This window comes from Zeugodacus cucurbitae, chromosome 4 (genome assembly GCF_028554725.1).
Source record: "Zeugodacus cucurbitae isolate PBARC_wt_2022May chromosome 4, idZeuCucr1.2, whole genome shotgun sequence".
Lineage (NCBI taxonomy): Eukaryota > Metazoa > Arthropoda > Insecta > Diptera > Tephritidae > Zeugodacus > Zeugodacus cucurbitae.
The window spans coordinates 59476945-59492257 of record NC_071669.1 but is presented as its reverse complement, the minus strand read 5'-3'; the positions used below and the strand labels follow the sequence as shown (position 1 = coordinate 59492257).

At 33.3% G+C, this 15313-nt stretch overlaps 2 protein-coding genes across 2 annotated transcripts; one reads left to right on the top strand and one right to left on the bottom strand.

Moving 5' to 3' along the window:
* Positions 1–957: 957 nt before the first annotated feature.
* Positions 958–9277, top strand: LOC105220793 (uncharacterized). The gene is made up of 3 exons (XM_011197301.3): positions 958–1320; positions 8775–8917; positions 8976–9277. Exons 1-3 carry the CDS (start codon positions 1254–1256, stop codon positions 9186–9188), a joined length of 423 nt encoding a protein of 140 aa, XP_011195603.1. The 5' UTR covers positions 958–1253; the 3' UTR covers positions 9189–9277.
* Positions 9278–13956: 4679 nt separating this feature from the next.
* On the bottom strand, positions 13957–14803 carry LOC105220792 (arylalkylamine N-acetyltransferase-like 2). Its single transcript, XM_011197300.3, has one exon. The coding sequence runs from the start codon at positions 14762–14764 to the stop codon at positions 14075–14077; it is 690 nt and encodes a 229-aa protein (XP_011195602.2). The 5' UTR covers positions 14765–14803; the 3' UTR covers positions 13957–14074.
* Between the last annotated feature and the right edge of the window lie 510 nt (positions 14804–15313).

Genomic DNA, 15313 nt, shown 5'->3' with positions numbered 1-15313 from the left:
ATAGTGTGACATCGCACTTCTATGAATCGCCCAAATTGGACTATGAATGGCCGCAGATACCGAACATGAGCACCTTAATGCTTGTGACCAATTTTTTACCGAAAATATAGGTAAAACTCTCAGATATTCTAAAGGAATTCACAGAGGATGTTTTCTTTATAATAGCGTGTCTCTGTGCTGAAAATATACACAATCAGGTCAATATTTCCTCTAGCCGTCATATACCTCATTTTTGGATTTTCAAAGTTCCAAATTGAGTGAACGTATAATATTGGATATAGTATAGCTTGGTGACGTAAATGAGCGAAAACGACCCAGGTATTACATCTGGGTCAAATTATGTGTTGTCATAATAGAATCACATAAATAAATTGCGAAGGTATAAAATGATAGCTTACACACGAACTTAGCGCTTCCTTACTTGTATTTCTTACAATTCCTTGGAGTATGTACGGTTACACCCAAATTTAGCCCTATCTTAAATGTGTGTCTAAAGTTTTACGTGGAATTGAGTAATTGTTTTTTAAAAGGCCCGTAAAGAACACATAAACTAGAAATACACTGAAAATATTTTTATTCATGTTTAAAGCACTACCTCTAGTTTAAAGCTTGACATTAGTTTTGTCAATATTTCGTGACTTTTAGTATATTACTTTATCCAAGTTTTAATATAACTAAATTCACACACTTATTCACATCGGTATATATGTATTTTGAAATATACATATCTACATATATCTGTGAGGTAGCGTGCCATTTGAGTCATGTAATGCGGACGTACACATGTACATGTCGACTTTTATATATTCCAATGACTAACTTCAGCACTCAAACTCACTTCGAAAAGTTCTCAAAGCTGAAGCCAACATGAATGACCACAGAGCGTATTAAGAATAGAGAATAGAAAAAAGTAAAATACTTAAGCGCAGTCAGCGCTAGCAAACTATAAAAGCAACAAACGGCAAAACTCTGATCCTCAGTTGAAACTAGATTTTTAAGCAGCAGCGCGACGGCGACGACCAACTTAGATAAATAGACGAAGCAGCTGAGGGCATAGTAAAAACAATAGTAGCGCGAAATCAACTATCGCGAAGTTACAAGCCAACGCGAGGCCACGAAGCCGTTGAAGTGTACGAGTAATAGAACAAGAACGAAAGAAGCTGAAGCGAAGTTTTTAAGGGATTTTTATTGCAAAAATTGCAATTAAACGTCGTAAAAGTAAACACAAGCAGTCATTAAACGTGTTCCCGACTATGAGGTCAAGCGGTTTGTTGGCGATGCTGATTTTGGCCATCATCGTTTGCTGCGCCACGGAAATTGGTAAGCATGAACTGAAAGCCAGCAATTAAAACAACAACACCAGTCAAGCCAACAGTAATTAAACAAAGAAAGCATTTAAACAACTGAATAAACAGTTCAACAAACCAGAGTGCTAACAATAAAAAAGACTAGGAATGACCACGAAGAAGACCAAGCTCCACACACAAAGAGTGCAAAAAAACTGTTGGCGATCATTGCCAGCGATCGCAAACATTTGTTGTATTGACAATTTATTGGCCATTTATGGAAAAATTATAAGCGTCTGCTTAAGATAGAAATAATAGTGAAGTGATTGTGCTTGTGTGAAGACAGTGGACAGTGAAGCTTCGATTATTGGTCAACCATAAAGTGAATTGTTCAGTGTTGTTTGTGTACGCTTAATAACAGGTTTAAACCATTCAAGATGATGAGACAATTAAGGTTTAAATTGAGTCAATATTATTGGTGTTCTAATTTACTCAATTTAACATACTAATGTACTCAATTTAACATTCTAATGTACTCAATTTAGTATTCTAAAAATAAGTTTAGTTTAGTTTGTGTTTCAAACAATTTGTGTTTCGTGGACTTTTTCGGGCAAAATTACCTCATAAATGAAGGATAAATGATGAATATTTAGCCACACTTCTACTCCTGCATAACCATCTCACGTTTTTCATTTTTTTTTTTTCAATTTGAGAACTTTAAATCAATTTTTCTTCATTTAATATTAACGATATTTCTATTTATTGGCATTTAATTGCATCACTGTTTATATGACTCCCTTCTCTCATCGAACACACTTAATTGGACAATTAGTCTATTGCGAAGAAATTTGAGAACAATAAGGAAGCTATTAGGGTATAGCAACCGATTATAGGCATACGGTTATTATTAGTTTAGGTTTGAATAAAATTTACCAGATGTCAAGGAAAAGTAACCGTTTTTCAGTTACTAAATTGAGTCAATTAAGCATTTACCCCATTACAAAAAGAATTATGTTAAATTTATTAGTGAAACCGAAGAAATATTTTTCAAACAAATTTTCAATAAATCACATAAATTTTACTAAATTCTATATTAATACGAAAGTATGTAAATTGAAAATTCATTAGAAGCTCTCACATAATACTGCTTCTCTCATAAACAATACCTACCATTTCACCGCGATGAATCACTGCTTAAAATTTAATATAATTTGAATTATAATTAAGAAGCAACTCTTTTATTTTTGTAAATTTGTTTGTTAATTCTATTTTTACTTTCACACTTTCTCTCATTCTTTATTTCTGATGATTTCATGTTTTGAAAGCATTTATATGCATATGATTGTGCTTTTCCATTTTACTAATGACTAAAAATATTTTTTGAGTAACAGCTGCTTGGCTTCAGATGGATGATTAATATTAAGAACAGCTTTCTAGCTACTTACTGGATTTACTCGCTTTTTGCCCTTTTGCTGTGTCTTCTTTTTAATCACACGATCATATACCGAAATTCTCAACGCATCGAATTATTATTGTTTTGTGATTATTTTAACAAGTGGTTTTCTCATACACAGCATAATGATAGAACTCGAATATTTTTCGAAACTGTGAGCATGAGTTTGAGAACATATAGATTATTCTTCTATGTTTTCAGCATCATTAGAATTATAATATCCTTACTCTTACTCTGTTAGAACTCATTGCATAATACTAGATATAGATAGAATTTCTCTGTCCATATCATTTGGGGTCTTTTCGAAAAACCTCTAAAATTAGCTTAACCAAATTATACTTCTGAAATGACATAAAATATATATAACATTAAAAAAAATATTCTCTAAGCCATCATTCAAGCGAAAAGCTTCCTTAGTCAACTACTTTGTCGGGTCCATACTGTTACACAGTTTATATATTTAATAGCACATATTGTTAGGAAAATGGTTACCGGGAACACGGCACAGGGAAAGTCCCTGAACTTTAGTGGGGTTTAGTGGGTTTCCAAATTTCAAAATTTGAAAAGAAAATGTATTGTCTTGCTTAATAGTGCAATATGTATGTTTAAAATATTATCCAAAAATATAAAATCAATCCGAGGAATATTCTAAGAGGCTTTGAAAGTGCCGTCCATCAGGCCACGTCAGTACGAATGTAAAACTTTAAACGCATTTAACTCAAAACTCCATTTTTCAAGTTGGTGGACACTATATCTCAAAAAGCGAAGAAGCGATTTTATTCAAATTTTGCACACATCTTTGGCATAATATTATGTAGTTAATGAACGTAGGATTTTTTTATGTTTATTACAACTAGTTTTTTCGAGCAAATATATGCCGAAATTTTGACCTAAAAAGTGATTTTTTTAGTTAAAATTCTGTCAAAAATTTAATTTCAAAAAAATAGAACTAGGCCCAAAGTATTTATACTTGGTTTCATCATAAATTTTGTTAACACTCACATAAATTGAATACTTCAAAATTTTATTTGAAATCTTATGGGCTCTCTGGAGATCCTACCTACACTTACTAAACACAAGTCCGCATTATTATTAGTAATTAATTTCACTTATTTACCTAAATATTTTATATGTGGAACTTTCCTTCCATCTTAGTTTTCTTCTAACAATGGACGAAGCATATGTAGTAATCGAATATTTTAACTTGATTTCAATCAGTTTGTTCTATTGCTCTCAAGTAGCCTATAGCTTTCGGTATCCTCCCTTCGCACATTCTAATTAAGCCAAAAATATACCCTGCAGACATTAAATGTGTGCTGCAATTCAATTACTTGATATACAAAACTTATTAGCAATATTATTCTATGCCTGGTGGGCCAATATTTGCAAATACGGAATAGAGTATAGTGGTTATTTTCATTAATATTAATATTTTGGAGGCAGAATTGAGAAAACTTATACTCAAAATATTATATGTCTATATTAAATAATTTAAATTTTTTAAATATTTTTCCATATAATTACTCACGCTGAACGAAGATTTTTACTAGCTAATAATTATAAATACTTAAAGCTCAGCTTCCGCATTGAAAATCAATTACTTAAGATATGAAATCTGAAAAAGATAAATACATATAAAAATTAAATAATTGAAACTTCCTCATTTATAAATTTGATATTTATTTTGAGCGCCATTTGCTTGGCACACCCCACTGTGCGTCGTGCTGTAGCTTTGTTATTATTTATTAAAAGAATCGCTAATGCTTGCAAATGCGAGTATATGTATAGGTGTGTGTATGTGTACACATGCTTAACTGGCTGTAAATAATCGGTTAACTACGATTTAATACCTCGAGCGGCATTAGTGTGTATTTACAAAGGCCGACCAAACAAGTAATCAAGCAACAAATGATGCAACCATACAACCACCAATTCATCAATGTTGTCGATGAAAATCAAAGTTCCGTAATTATTAATTTTCTCAAATAAGATGCCAATCAGTTTTGGTTCTATACGCTATGTACCTTTAAATATAAATATGTCTACTTGTGTACATACATACATTAATAACAACAATAGCTAATAGGAAGTATAGGTATACTATATGTCGTTAGATCTGTATGTTTGCGTTTGCAGATATATAAGTTATTCATGGCGTATTTCCTAGGCATTATACAAAGCTTGTTTCAATCGCGATATGTTTACACTGCCATACATACATTCATATATCCCTATATTGATTTATGCATATTCGCGCACAAATTCTTATTATTTGCTGATTCGACTTGTGTTCGCTCTAAAGCGTTCTCTCCAAAATGTCTTAAGTTCCCAAGTATTTACTTTTATGATACATACATACTTATTTATGAAACATATTGACTTGTGTTTGTATATATTTATGAGCACATAGTATTTAGGTAGTTAAGTTACGCGATTTTCATCCTAATTCCGGCTTTTCAGCATAAAAAGATAATTCCGAGTTAAATTCAAGCAAATTCACTTACAATCCGATATTTGGTATATTTGGTGTACTGAATTTCGATTTTAATTTTCAAATTCCACATTTTTTTTAATTTTCACTTTCACTAGAATTGCAGAACCTGCCTGATAGTAATGTTTCGAGAAATATTTATTTGTATATTATATGTAAAATCTATTATTTAGTTGATAACTGTCAAACATGTCAGTTGAACATGTCAAAATAAAATATACCCAAAAGCCGCTGCTTCAGAATTATATCTCCTCCGTGGCTAGGGATGGCAAACAATTTTTTTTAATCGATTAAATAATCAAATGATTAATTGCAAGATATTAAAAAATAATTGCAATTAATTGCAATTAATGTAAAAAAATCGAGTAATCGATTAATTCCAATGTTTTCAAATAATACTAAATTGCATAGAGACCACCACCAAGTTTCAGGGCCGAATTTTGTATTATAATGCTCTATCACAGAGTCCGAGACATATCCTAAAAGAGAAAATGGTCTATATTTGAAGTTAAGTAGCACAATGGTATTAAATTTTTCAAAATATGTACAGCAATCTTAAAGTAAAAGAACTGCTTACTTGAAAGACTATGTTTTGCAACTTTGCGTAAAAATAACGGGTGATTTTTTTGAGGTTAGGATTTTCATGCATTAGTATTTGACAGATCACGTGGGATTTCAGACATGGTGTCAAAGAGAAAGATGCTCAGTATGCTTTGACATTTCATCATGAATAGACTTACTAACGAGCAACGCTTGCAAATCATTGAATTTTATTACCAAAATCAGTGTTCGGTTCGAAATGTGAAATCCGCTTTTTTATCGACAAATTTTGTTCAGCGATGAGGCTCATTTCTGGTTGAATGGCTACGTAAATAAGCAAAATTGCCGCATTTGGGGTGAAGAGCAACCAGAAGCCGTTCAAGAACTGCCCATGCATCCCGAAAAATGCACTGTTTGGTGTGGTTTGTACGCTGGTGGAATCATTGGACCGTATTTTTTCAAAGATGCTGTTGGACGCAACGTTACGGTGAATGGCGATCGCTATCGTTCGATGCTAACAAACTTTTTGTTGCCAAAAATGGAAGAACTGAACTTGGTTGACATGTGGTTTCAACAAGATGGCGCTACATGCCACACAGCTCGCGATTCTATGGCCATTTTGAGGGAAAACTTCGGAGAACAATTCATCTCAAGAAATGGACCCGTAAGTTGGCCACCAAGATCATGCGATTTAACGCCTTTAGACTATTTTTTGTGGGGCTACGTCAAGTCTAAAGTCTACAGAAATAAGCCAGCAACTATTCCAGCTTTGGAAGACAACATTTCCGAAGAAATTCGGGCTATTCCGGCCGAAATGCTCGAAAAAGTTGCCCAAAATTGGACTTTCCGAATGGACCACCTAAGACGCAGCCGCGGTCAACATTTAAATGAAATTATCTTCAAAAAGTAAATGTCATGAACCAATCTAACGTTTCAAATAAAGAACCGATGAGATTTTGCAAATTTTATGCGTTTTTTTTTTTTAAAAAGTTATCAAGCTCTTAAAAAATCACCCTTTAAAACCAATAAAATATAGGAGACTATATTCTTATTTCAGACATTCAAATTATGTTGGTATATACACAAAAACAAAAACGGAAATAAAATTAAAATATCGTATTAAAAATTCATTTGTCTTAGTATAAATGAAAATATATTTATTGAGGTCAAGAAAATTTATTCTCTGTTCAACCAAGTTTGAAGAAAAAGCAATTTCGATAAACGTTTTGTTGTCAAACGATTGCGTTTTTCGGTCGCAGTTGCACCCGATTTTGAGAAAAGCCGCTCAGCAGGTACTGAGGTACCAAGTAGATGACAATACTTTTTTGAAAGTCCGTACGGTTTTCATTTCTTCCCAAGCATCAATAGTGTTTCGAAGCTGAAGGTCTTTCATTAATTGGTTTGCTGCTGCAACTCAGCATTTCAATCATGGTGTCAGTGTCATCATCACTTAGGGGAACATTGTCGTTACTCCTAGATTTCAGAGTCTAATTTGTACACATATATTTATATATAACTAGAAGAAATTTAAAATGTAATACCGATTGCTCCAACTTACCACAATTTGCAGGCTACTGTTGCATGCTTTAATTTTAAATACTGCAACATATTTGATGTGTTATTAGAAAATTTTAAATTTTTGCAGCAAAGTTGACATTTAACGTAGTTATTGCTATTTTATTAAAAAAATGTCCACACTTCGCTTTTAACTGACGCCATTGCTCTTCAAACAACTGAACGTAAAATGCGTTTGACTTAACTGTAAATGCAGTGTTACCAGACATTCATTTGTTGATATTAAACTACGTTGACATATTAGAATTTAACTATGTTACACCGTTTCCAGTCATTAATGACTGATGCGACCAATTTCGACCCTTGTACGCTAACTTAGATGAACATAAAATGTATTAAATTTCAAAATGCTGTTTGCGATTATTTTACAATTACTCGAGTAATAGTCGAGTAATTAGAAAAGGTGTTTCGATGCAATTAAATCGTAAATTGAATGAAAATAATCGATTAATTTATTCAAATGATTAATCGTTGCCATCCCTATCCGTGGCTCAATAGTAGGAAAACACCCACTCCGTAATTCAATAAATAATTTATGATATTTCCCATGAATTCGTCGCTATAATCTCTCATTTGCATGATAACTTGGTTATAATGACTAAATGATCACCGGTTTATTGCGATTTTCCGATATTAGATCATCAAAATCAAATTTATAGATCATCAAACCGTTCTTCCTCGTGCTATCTCGATAGAAAATACGAGATTTGACCAGATCCTTGGGATCAATTGTAAGAAATATATATTCGGTAGTGTTAAGCTCCATGTTGATATTCCAACAAACTTACAGCAAAAAATATATTCAAGGTTTAATTTATTGAACATTTTTGATATAAGCAGAATCAATCTAGAAATATTAATTCTCGACCAACCTACAGATCCTCAAAACCTTCTTCTCTTTACAAAATACTAGACAGACCAGATACTTAGAATCTTTTGAGAGAAATAAATATTTCGTAGTATTAAATATCGATGGCGTTAGTTTTCTCACATCTTCTCTGCCTTTTTTTAATAATGGTGTATACGTATTATTAAACTCATCGATATAAGAGATTATGTGGATACTGCTTCAAGAACGTTTAGTCGCTTATGATACCTTTTCTATTCTAGACGTGGTATGTTCAATTCACCATTCTCTAACATTAGTAAGATAGTCATTTTATAATATCTAGAAGTAATAGAACTTCATAGTTTTAAAGCCAGTATATAGTATATCCACTGATGCTCTAAAAAATTTCAGGAAATAATAAATAATACACATTCATAATTAGACTTTTTAAGGAAATAATTTAATATATATATTTTTTAAAGTTCGATAGGTGGAATAATGTAAAAAAATACCAGTTGTAGAACAGTCTTCAGTTCAGGCATCTAGAAATAGACGCATATTAAATTTAAAATATTTTCAAATTTTATTCAAAATTTCCAGCTGCTGCTCCCTATCAAGAGTTACCACCACGAGCTGGTCATGTGCCAGTCTATATACGCGAAGGTGATCAGCCACTAAGTGAAATACATCCTGGCTTAGCTGAGGCGTTCCATGAAGCGGCAGCACTTACACAGAAGGTTGAGGTGAGTCACGAAACAATTCAAAGTGTTTCCGAACTCTATTTGAAATTTACTTGTTTAGGATAAAATTGCTGAAACTCCAAAAGATGATGCAGATAGTGAATCTACGAATGAGAAATCCGCAGTGGTGATTGAGTCAGAACCAACTGAGAGCGACATAGCGTCATTCGATGTGATCAAAGGCATCGATAGACAAAGTGAAACGGATGTGAAAGATGCTGAGGCAAAAGACGAAGTAGAGCAAAGCAAAAATGCTGATGAGAAAGAAGCATGAACATATTATGAGAACTTTGAAAGCAATATTGATAGTTAAATAATATTATTTACTTTTTTTATATGAATATACAATATTTTAAATATTTATTCCAAGGGTCTACAATTTTTATTAAATAATTATGGTTTTAGAGAAGATTATGATTATTCTCATTATTTGTAGGGTCTTAGCAATTGGACCGATATTTCAGCTATAAATATGTATTAAATTCAACTACTTCTGTATATCCTATTAATAATGCTCCAACAAAAAATTTACACAACACATAGCTACACAAACACACGAAATTCCATTTCGAAATCGCTAAACTCTGCATTCCAACAGGTAAGACTAAAAGTCTAGAGTCAGCCAAAATAATAAATTTTCACGGTTGATGCAACAAATTGAAAAGCAACAAACAGTTATGTGCAACGGCGGCCAAGTCGCCAAGTGTTTAATTTCAAATGTTCTCCACACACACACACACACACACACACACACACATACATACATGCGAACCTTTTCTATGAAAGAAAGCCGGACCAGAGTAAACCTTTGAAGTGGTGAGTTCGCAGTTACGGTTACCACCATATGAAAGTGTAAGTGTGTATGTATGTAAGCATTGTGGAAAACTTAAAGTCTGGCAATATGAGGCGTAAATTTGTTTTCAACTTTTTTAATTGATTAAATTGCAAAGTTTCTAAAGTTTTGTTTTCACCGATTTTGGAATGCTGCCGCCACTAATAAAACACTTAGTTCTCCCATTTGCTCACTCATCCTCCTTTACCCCATACTCAAGCAAAACAAATAACAGACAAAAGTAATATTGCCAAAAGTGACAAAACAGATAGAAAAAGAAGAAGAGGCAGAAGAAAAAACGAAACGGTATAAAAGTAGATGGAGAATGTTTTTGTTTTACACGGGCCAAGAAATTAAAAGCACGCACAAAAGCTCTATGCAACGTGAGAATTATCGTGAAAAAGCAATTCATGCCCTTCATTCACTCATTCACACCTATTCAAGCGTGTAATTAAGTTTAAATTTTATTTTGTGAAGGGGGATCTGAAGGGCACAGAAATATTTTTTTTTTATAATCGTGTCTATTGTCTTTGCGGATAGGCGTGAAAATACACCTTTTCTATTTCCATTATCTTCTTCAAATCAACTTTAGTTCAGCTTGACCACATTTAAGTTCTATGACTAGATAGTAGTGCTGAAGGTGCTTCAATCAATGTCTTTATTACAATCGGCTATATACATTACATACTATATATTTTGATATCTGCTGCATACTTTTAGGCGCCATGAGGAAGAATTGAAGGTAAGATCGACCAAAATTGCTCAAGATCAAATTGTTCAATAGGCAATCCTCTTGTAAATAAAGATTCATCCGTAAACGATATAAAATATTAGAATAAAACGGTACACAATTGAATTGGAAGAAAAATATCCACTGGTTCTACGCCTGGTCCACATCGGCTTTAGTCAATTTGCAGCAGAAATAAAAATGTTGTCGCACAACTTTTTGCTGTTGCAAAAATGACAATTCACGTAGTTGTGCGATTTTTTTTTTGTTGTCCAGACTGCATTTATAATCCATACCACATACATATCTAATGTATGAATTTTTGGGTGTTAGGTGATGATGACAAATTAATGATTCGATGTGCCCTATGGAGTAAATTATACACCCAGTCGTTGTATTATTTATCGTGCCATAAATAATAAAATTTCGTGCTGATAATAATGCGACGCCGAAAAGAAGTGAAATGGCTAAGTGCAGTTGTTACCATCTGCATATACGCGTACACATACATACAGCCCGTATATGTAGTATATATGCACAAAATATGAAGCTAAAAATATATATTTTAGATTCTAATTGCAAGTATAGTATTTTAACGAATTTTATTGTTGTTGTAAATAAATATTTTATTGCAATGATTTGGTGTGAAACTCTGATCAATGCAAATAAAATATAATAAAAATTGTTAATTAATATTCAGTCTTTATTATTAACCATGGATATTATTAAATTACGTCACACCTTGAAGGGGGGGAGGGTATCATTCAGATGTGACATTGTGTGGCAAGGGGCAGGGGGGGGGGGTCAAAACCTTTGTGACATCACATTTCAAAATTTAGGGCAATATTTAGGGCGTTTACCGCTCTGCTGGGCTCCTGGGTGCTAGACGACTGGCTGCTCTGTACCACGCCGATCACGCAGCAGCATAATTAAATATCTATTATTTCTTGACTAGTCATTCGTTGTCTCTGTACTTTAATATTTAACTAAATGTTGATTTTATTAAAGATTATTCGATAAATATAAGAATAAATAGAATAACCTGTTTTTTTATTTTATGATAAATCCACAAAATTGGAAAATGGGTGACGTCACGTCAGGGGGGGGGGGGTGTTGAGTTGAAAATGTGACAACTTGTGACAAGAAGGGGGGGAGGCGTTAAAAAGTCCTTAAATTCGTGTGATTTATGGATGGCCCCTTAAGGGGTATTCTGATCAAGACGCATGATTTTTAGGCATTTTTTAAACTAAGATAAAAAAATTAAAAACATTTTTACTATCCTTTTTTATATGTTTTTTATGGACATTTTAATAATAAAAAAAAAATTGCAAGAAAAAAATCCGAAATTCGTCGAGTTGCGGGCCGGTAGAGTGGGGACTTCAAAAAAACGGTGCGTTCTGGTTGACGTGATTTCAACTCTTGTAGAGATCTAAAACACAAACAAACAAGAAGATTCTTCATTAGTAAGGATGTCGTTATCGGGTTGACCATTTTCAAAAAAAAAAAAAAACAAAATAACGTCGACTTGAAAAAAAATTTTTTTTTTAACCAATTTATTCGACCTTTTTGAATTTTTTCCAAACCAAGGCATACACTATAGAGCATTGTATAAAGATATATACCAAAATTCAAAGGAATCGGTTCAGTAGAACTTGAGATATCATATCAACCACCAAAATCAAAAAAGTAGTTTCGAGAAAAACGCGTTTAAAGTTTAGTAGACCGCTCGGCCGGCTCGGACGCCACGTCACAAAATCGGCTGTATCTCCGAAAATAAGTCGAATTTCTCGAGTAGACCCTAATGGCAAACAAAATGGACGGCAGTTTTCTAAATTAAAATATTCAAAACTTAAAAATATATACGTTACCCATCTACATTTTCATACTTCGTCTAAACTCGCCATAAAATAAGTAAATAAGTGATAACCTATAATATTTTGAGCGAACCCTTCTGGGGAGCATATAATTATAATATAAATTTATCAAATCAAAAAATGAACCTATTGTGCAATGAAATATTTAAAAAAAGTAAAAGTTTTATCAGACGACCCTCGTACCAACACGCCTCTTTGTAAGTGTTGTAAGCCGTAAACAACAAAAAATTGGAATATATCTTGCCCTTATTTCATTCTCCACTACAAATTGCATTGCGAGGGCTTCGAGTAAATATTTTGATTGAGCTAAAAGCCACTTTATGATTTCCTCTATTGGCGGTAATTAATTGCTTTCGTTTTATAACGGTGTTTAGTGAGTAATTAGTACTCAAGTCACTTTTGCTGTAATTTTACGATAGCTAGGGCTACAGATGTTTGTATTTATGAGTTTGTTTTACAAGAATGTAATCTGTTTTATTATCAAATGGGAATGTTTGTGTTTTTACTTTTTACGCGAAATACATATATACAGTTATATATAATAATATTTTGTAGGAATTTCTGAGAAAAAGAAGGGTCGGTGGATTTATCAATAAGATGTATACTTATCAAAATCGAATTAATTTAAAACTTACCTTGCAGTTGTTGTTGTAACATTATAAAATATTCTCTAAATACCTTCGAGTGATCGCTGCTTAAGGTTTTTCACTGGATATAAAACCAAATACATTTCGGTTACAATAACTGTTCTCTTTTAGAGGAAACTCACTTGACTCCTTATATGGTCTAGTTATTCTCTTTGTGGAAATGTAGTCTCGAATGGTCCATCTTATTGTACTTTCTTTGAAGTGATCCGCTCTTATTGATTTTGATCCATAGAAGTTCTTCATTAACCAGGGCAAAAACCTTTCTGTAATTAGACTAAATATGGGCCGGAGCATTTTGAGATGTTTAGGCAGTGACCGAATGTAGAATATATTTTCTATAGGCTTTGAGCCAGCTCTCATCAGTTACGGCTTGTCTTACCCTCAGATATTTCGGGTCCTTCTAATTTAAAATTACAATTTCTCCCAGTAAGGTTCGTCTATTTTAATTATATGAGTTTAAAAACAATTTATTGCAATTAATATTTTGTGGTACATATGAAGCATACGCAATATTGTGAGAAGCCTCAGCCGATTTGGGAACAGATTGAAACAAAACAGAAACTATTTACTTGTTATCAAGCGACTGTAATATTTTCCGTGCAAAACATCAGCTAATAATGAGTGGAAGACTTATTTACTATGGCGACATAATATTCTAATATTTAGTTAATATGATTTTTACAAAGACCAACCAACTAAAATACTAAGGTCCTTGTCAGATAAAGTACTCTTATTCTTGTACTATAGAAACGACTCTGTAACTACCTGCTATCCATACTTGGATAAATGGATGTCGTGGGAACTTCTAATGAGTGTAATTATTGATAATTATTCTTTTAGAAATCCACACTGCACCAGCTGATAGGTTTATCTTCTCGAGAAGTATCCATCGATTGAAATATTGAGATCCAAGTAATATACAAAATAAATCTCGTCCAAAAGATAAAACAAAAAAAAAAAACAAACCTTACAAACACATACTTTTATTTATAATTCAATGATGGAAATCGACTAAATTACACTTTGGAACTTAATAAACATAAAATCGGCATATATGTAATGTTACAGTGATCTTAATAATTATAGCCGCGCAGCATACGTTTTCAGATATTCATGTGGCAATGGCGGTTTATACACCACCTTACCCTCCTTATCCACATAATCTGCATACTTAATGACATTCACACAATCCATACCCAAGCGTTCCGTTAACTTCGACGAATAAAAACTCGTGCAGTCCAAAGTCACCAGTGGATAGCCAAGCTGACGACCCAAGTCTTTCAACTTCTCTATAAGTCTCATGCCAATCGCACGTCCACGTAAACTCCCATCGACAGCCACGACGTGAATATGCAACGCTTTCTCAACATTATAACGCACGAAGACATTAGAGTCGCGCTCGGCTTGGGCCAATATCCTGACGATCATGCCCCAATTGCTGGAACCGTGACGGACGGCCTCACTAAATAAATGCTTAGCTTCATTACTGTACTTGGGGCCGGACAACAAAACGCCAACTATACGTTCTCTTAGTACACCGTTAACTATTTGCTGTTGCACTGCCATTAAACTGCTTCCATGCGTTATTTGCGATATATTGAATTCCTCATCTTCCGGATCCGGATGTTTTTGTGCGCTACCAACATTCAACGGTTCATCTGGATAGAAATGTATACGGAGGAACTTGAGCACCTCATCGCACTCACTCAACTCTATAACGCAAATTCGTACAACATCCGCCGGCTTCGCTTCAATTTGGCGATCAGTCATTTCCCGTTGAGCTCTAATACTCTAATGAAGGCAATGTTTGGATTATTCATAATTTTTAATATTTTATTGTTACTGACAACTAATTGATTCTTGTGCTAACAATAGAGGTGTCGCGATAAGATAATAACGGCGTTGACCTAATGCTGCGAACTTAACGCCACACATGCAATATTGTTAATGCATTAATTAGAACAAGTGGAATAGAAGTGTATTGGGGCGGGAATACCAGATATATTTCACATATAATTAAAAATTGGAAACGGCTAGAGTATCAGACAGATAGTTAATATCGGCGGATTGAATGCAAATATAAAGCTAAAAACGGTATTTTAAATGAATATTTATATTTATAAGCTTCTGGAAAACGTTCTTCGTATTCTAGGCAACATGTTGCGTGAGTATAATAGCTTTTCCAACTAACGGTTGTTGGTAACACCTGAACAACACGAGTTAGATATAAAGTTGTATATAGCAAAATTATCGGAAAGACGAAACGAATTGAATGTTCGCCTATCTGTCTGCCCTGAGGTTGAACATAAATGTCTTTAT

Bases quoted from the DNA above. Each gene is read 5' to 3' on its own strand.
- LOC105220793 (XM_011197301.3), top strand. From the start codon at position 1,254: ATGAGGTCAAGCGGTTTGTTGGCGATGCTGATTTTGGCCATCATCGTT. The intron at 1,321-8,774 runs GTAAGCATGAAC...CAAAATTTCCAG, and splicing joins TTGCTGCGCCACGGAAATTG to CTGCTGCTCCCTATCAAGAG. The intron at 8,918-8,975 runs GTGAGTCACGAA...TTACTTGTTTAG, and splicing joins CACTTACACAGAAGGTTGAG to GATAAAATTGCTGAAACTCC.
- LOC105220792 (XM_011197300.3), bottom strand. From the start codon at position 14,764: ATGACTGATCGCCAAATTGAAGCGAAGCCGGCGGATGTTGTACGAATT.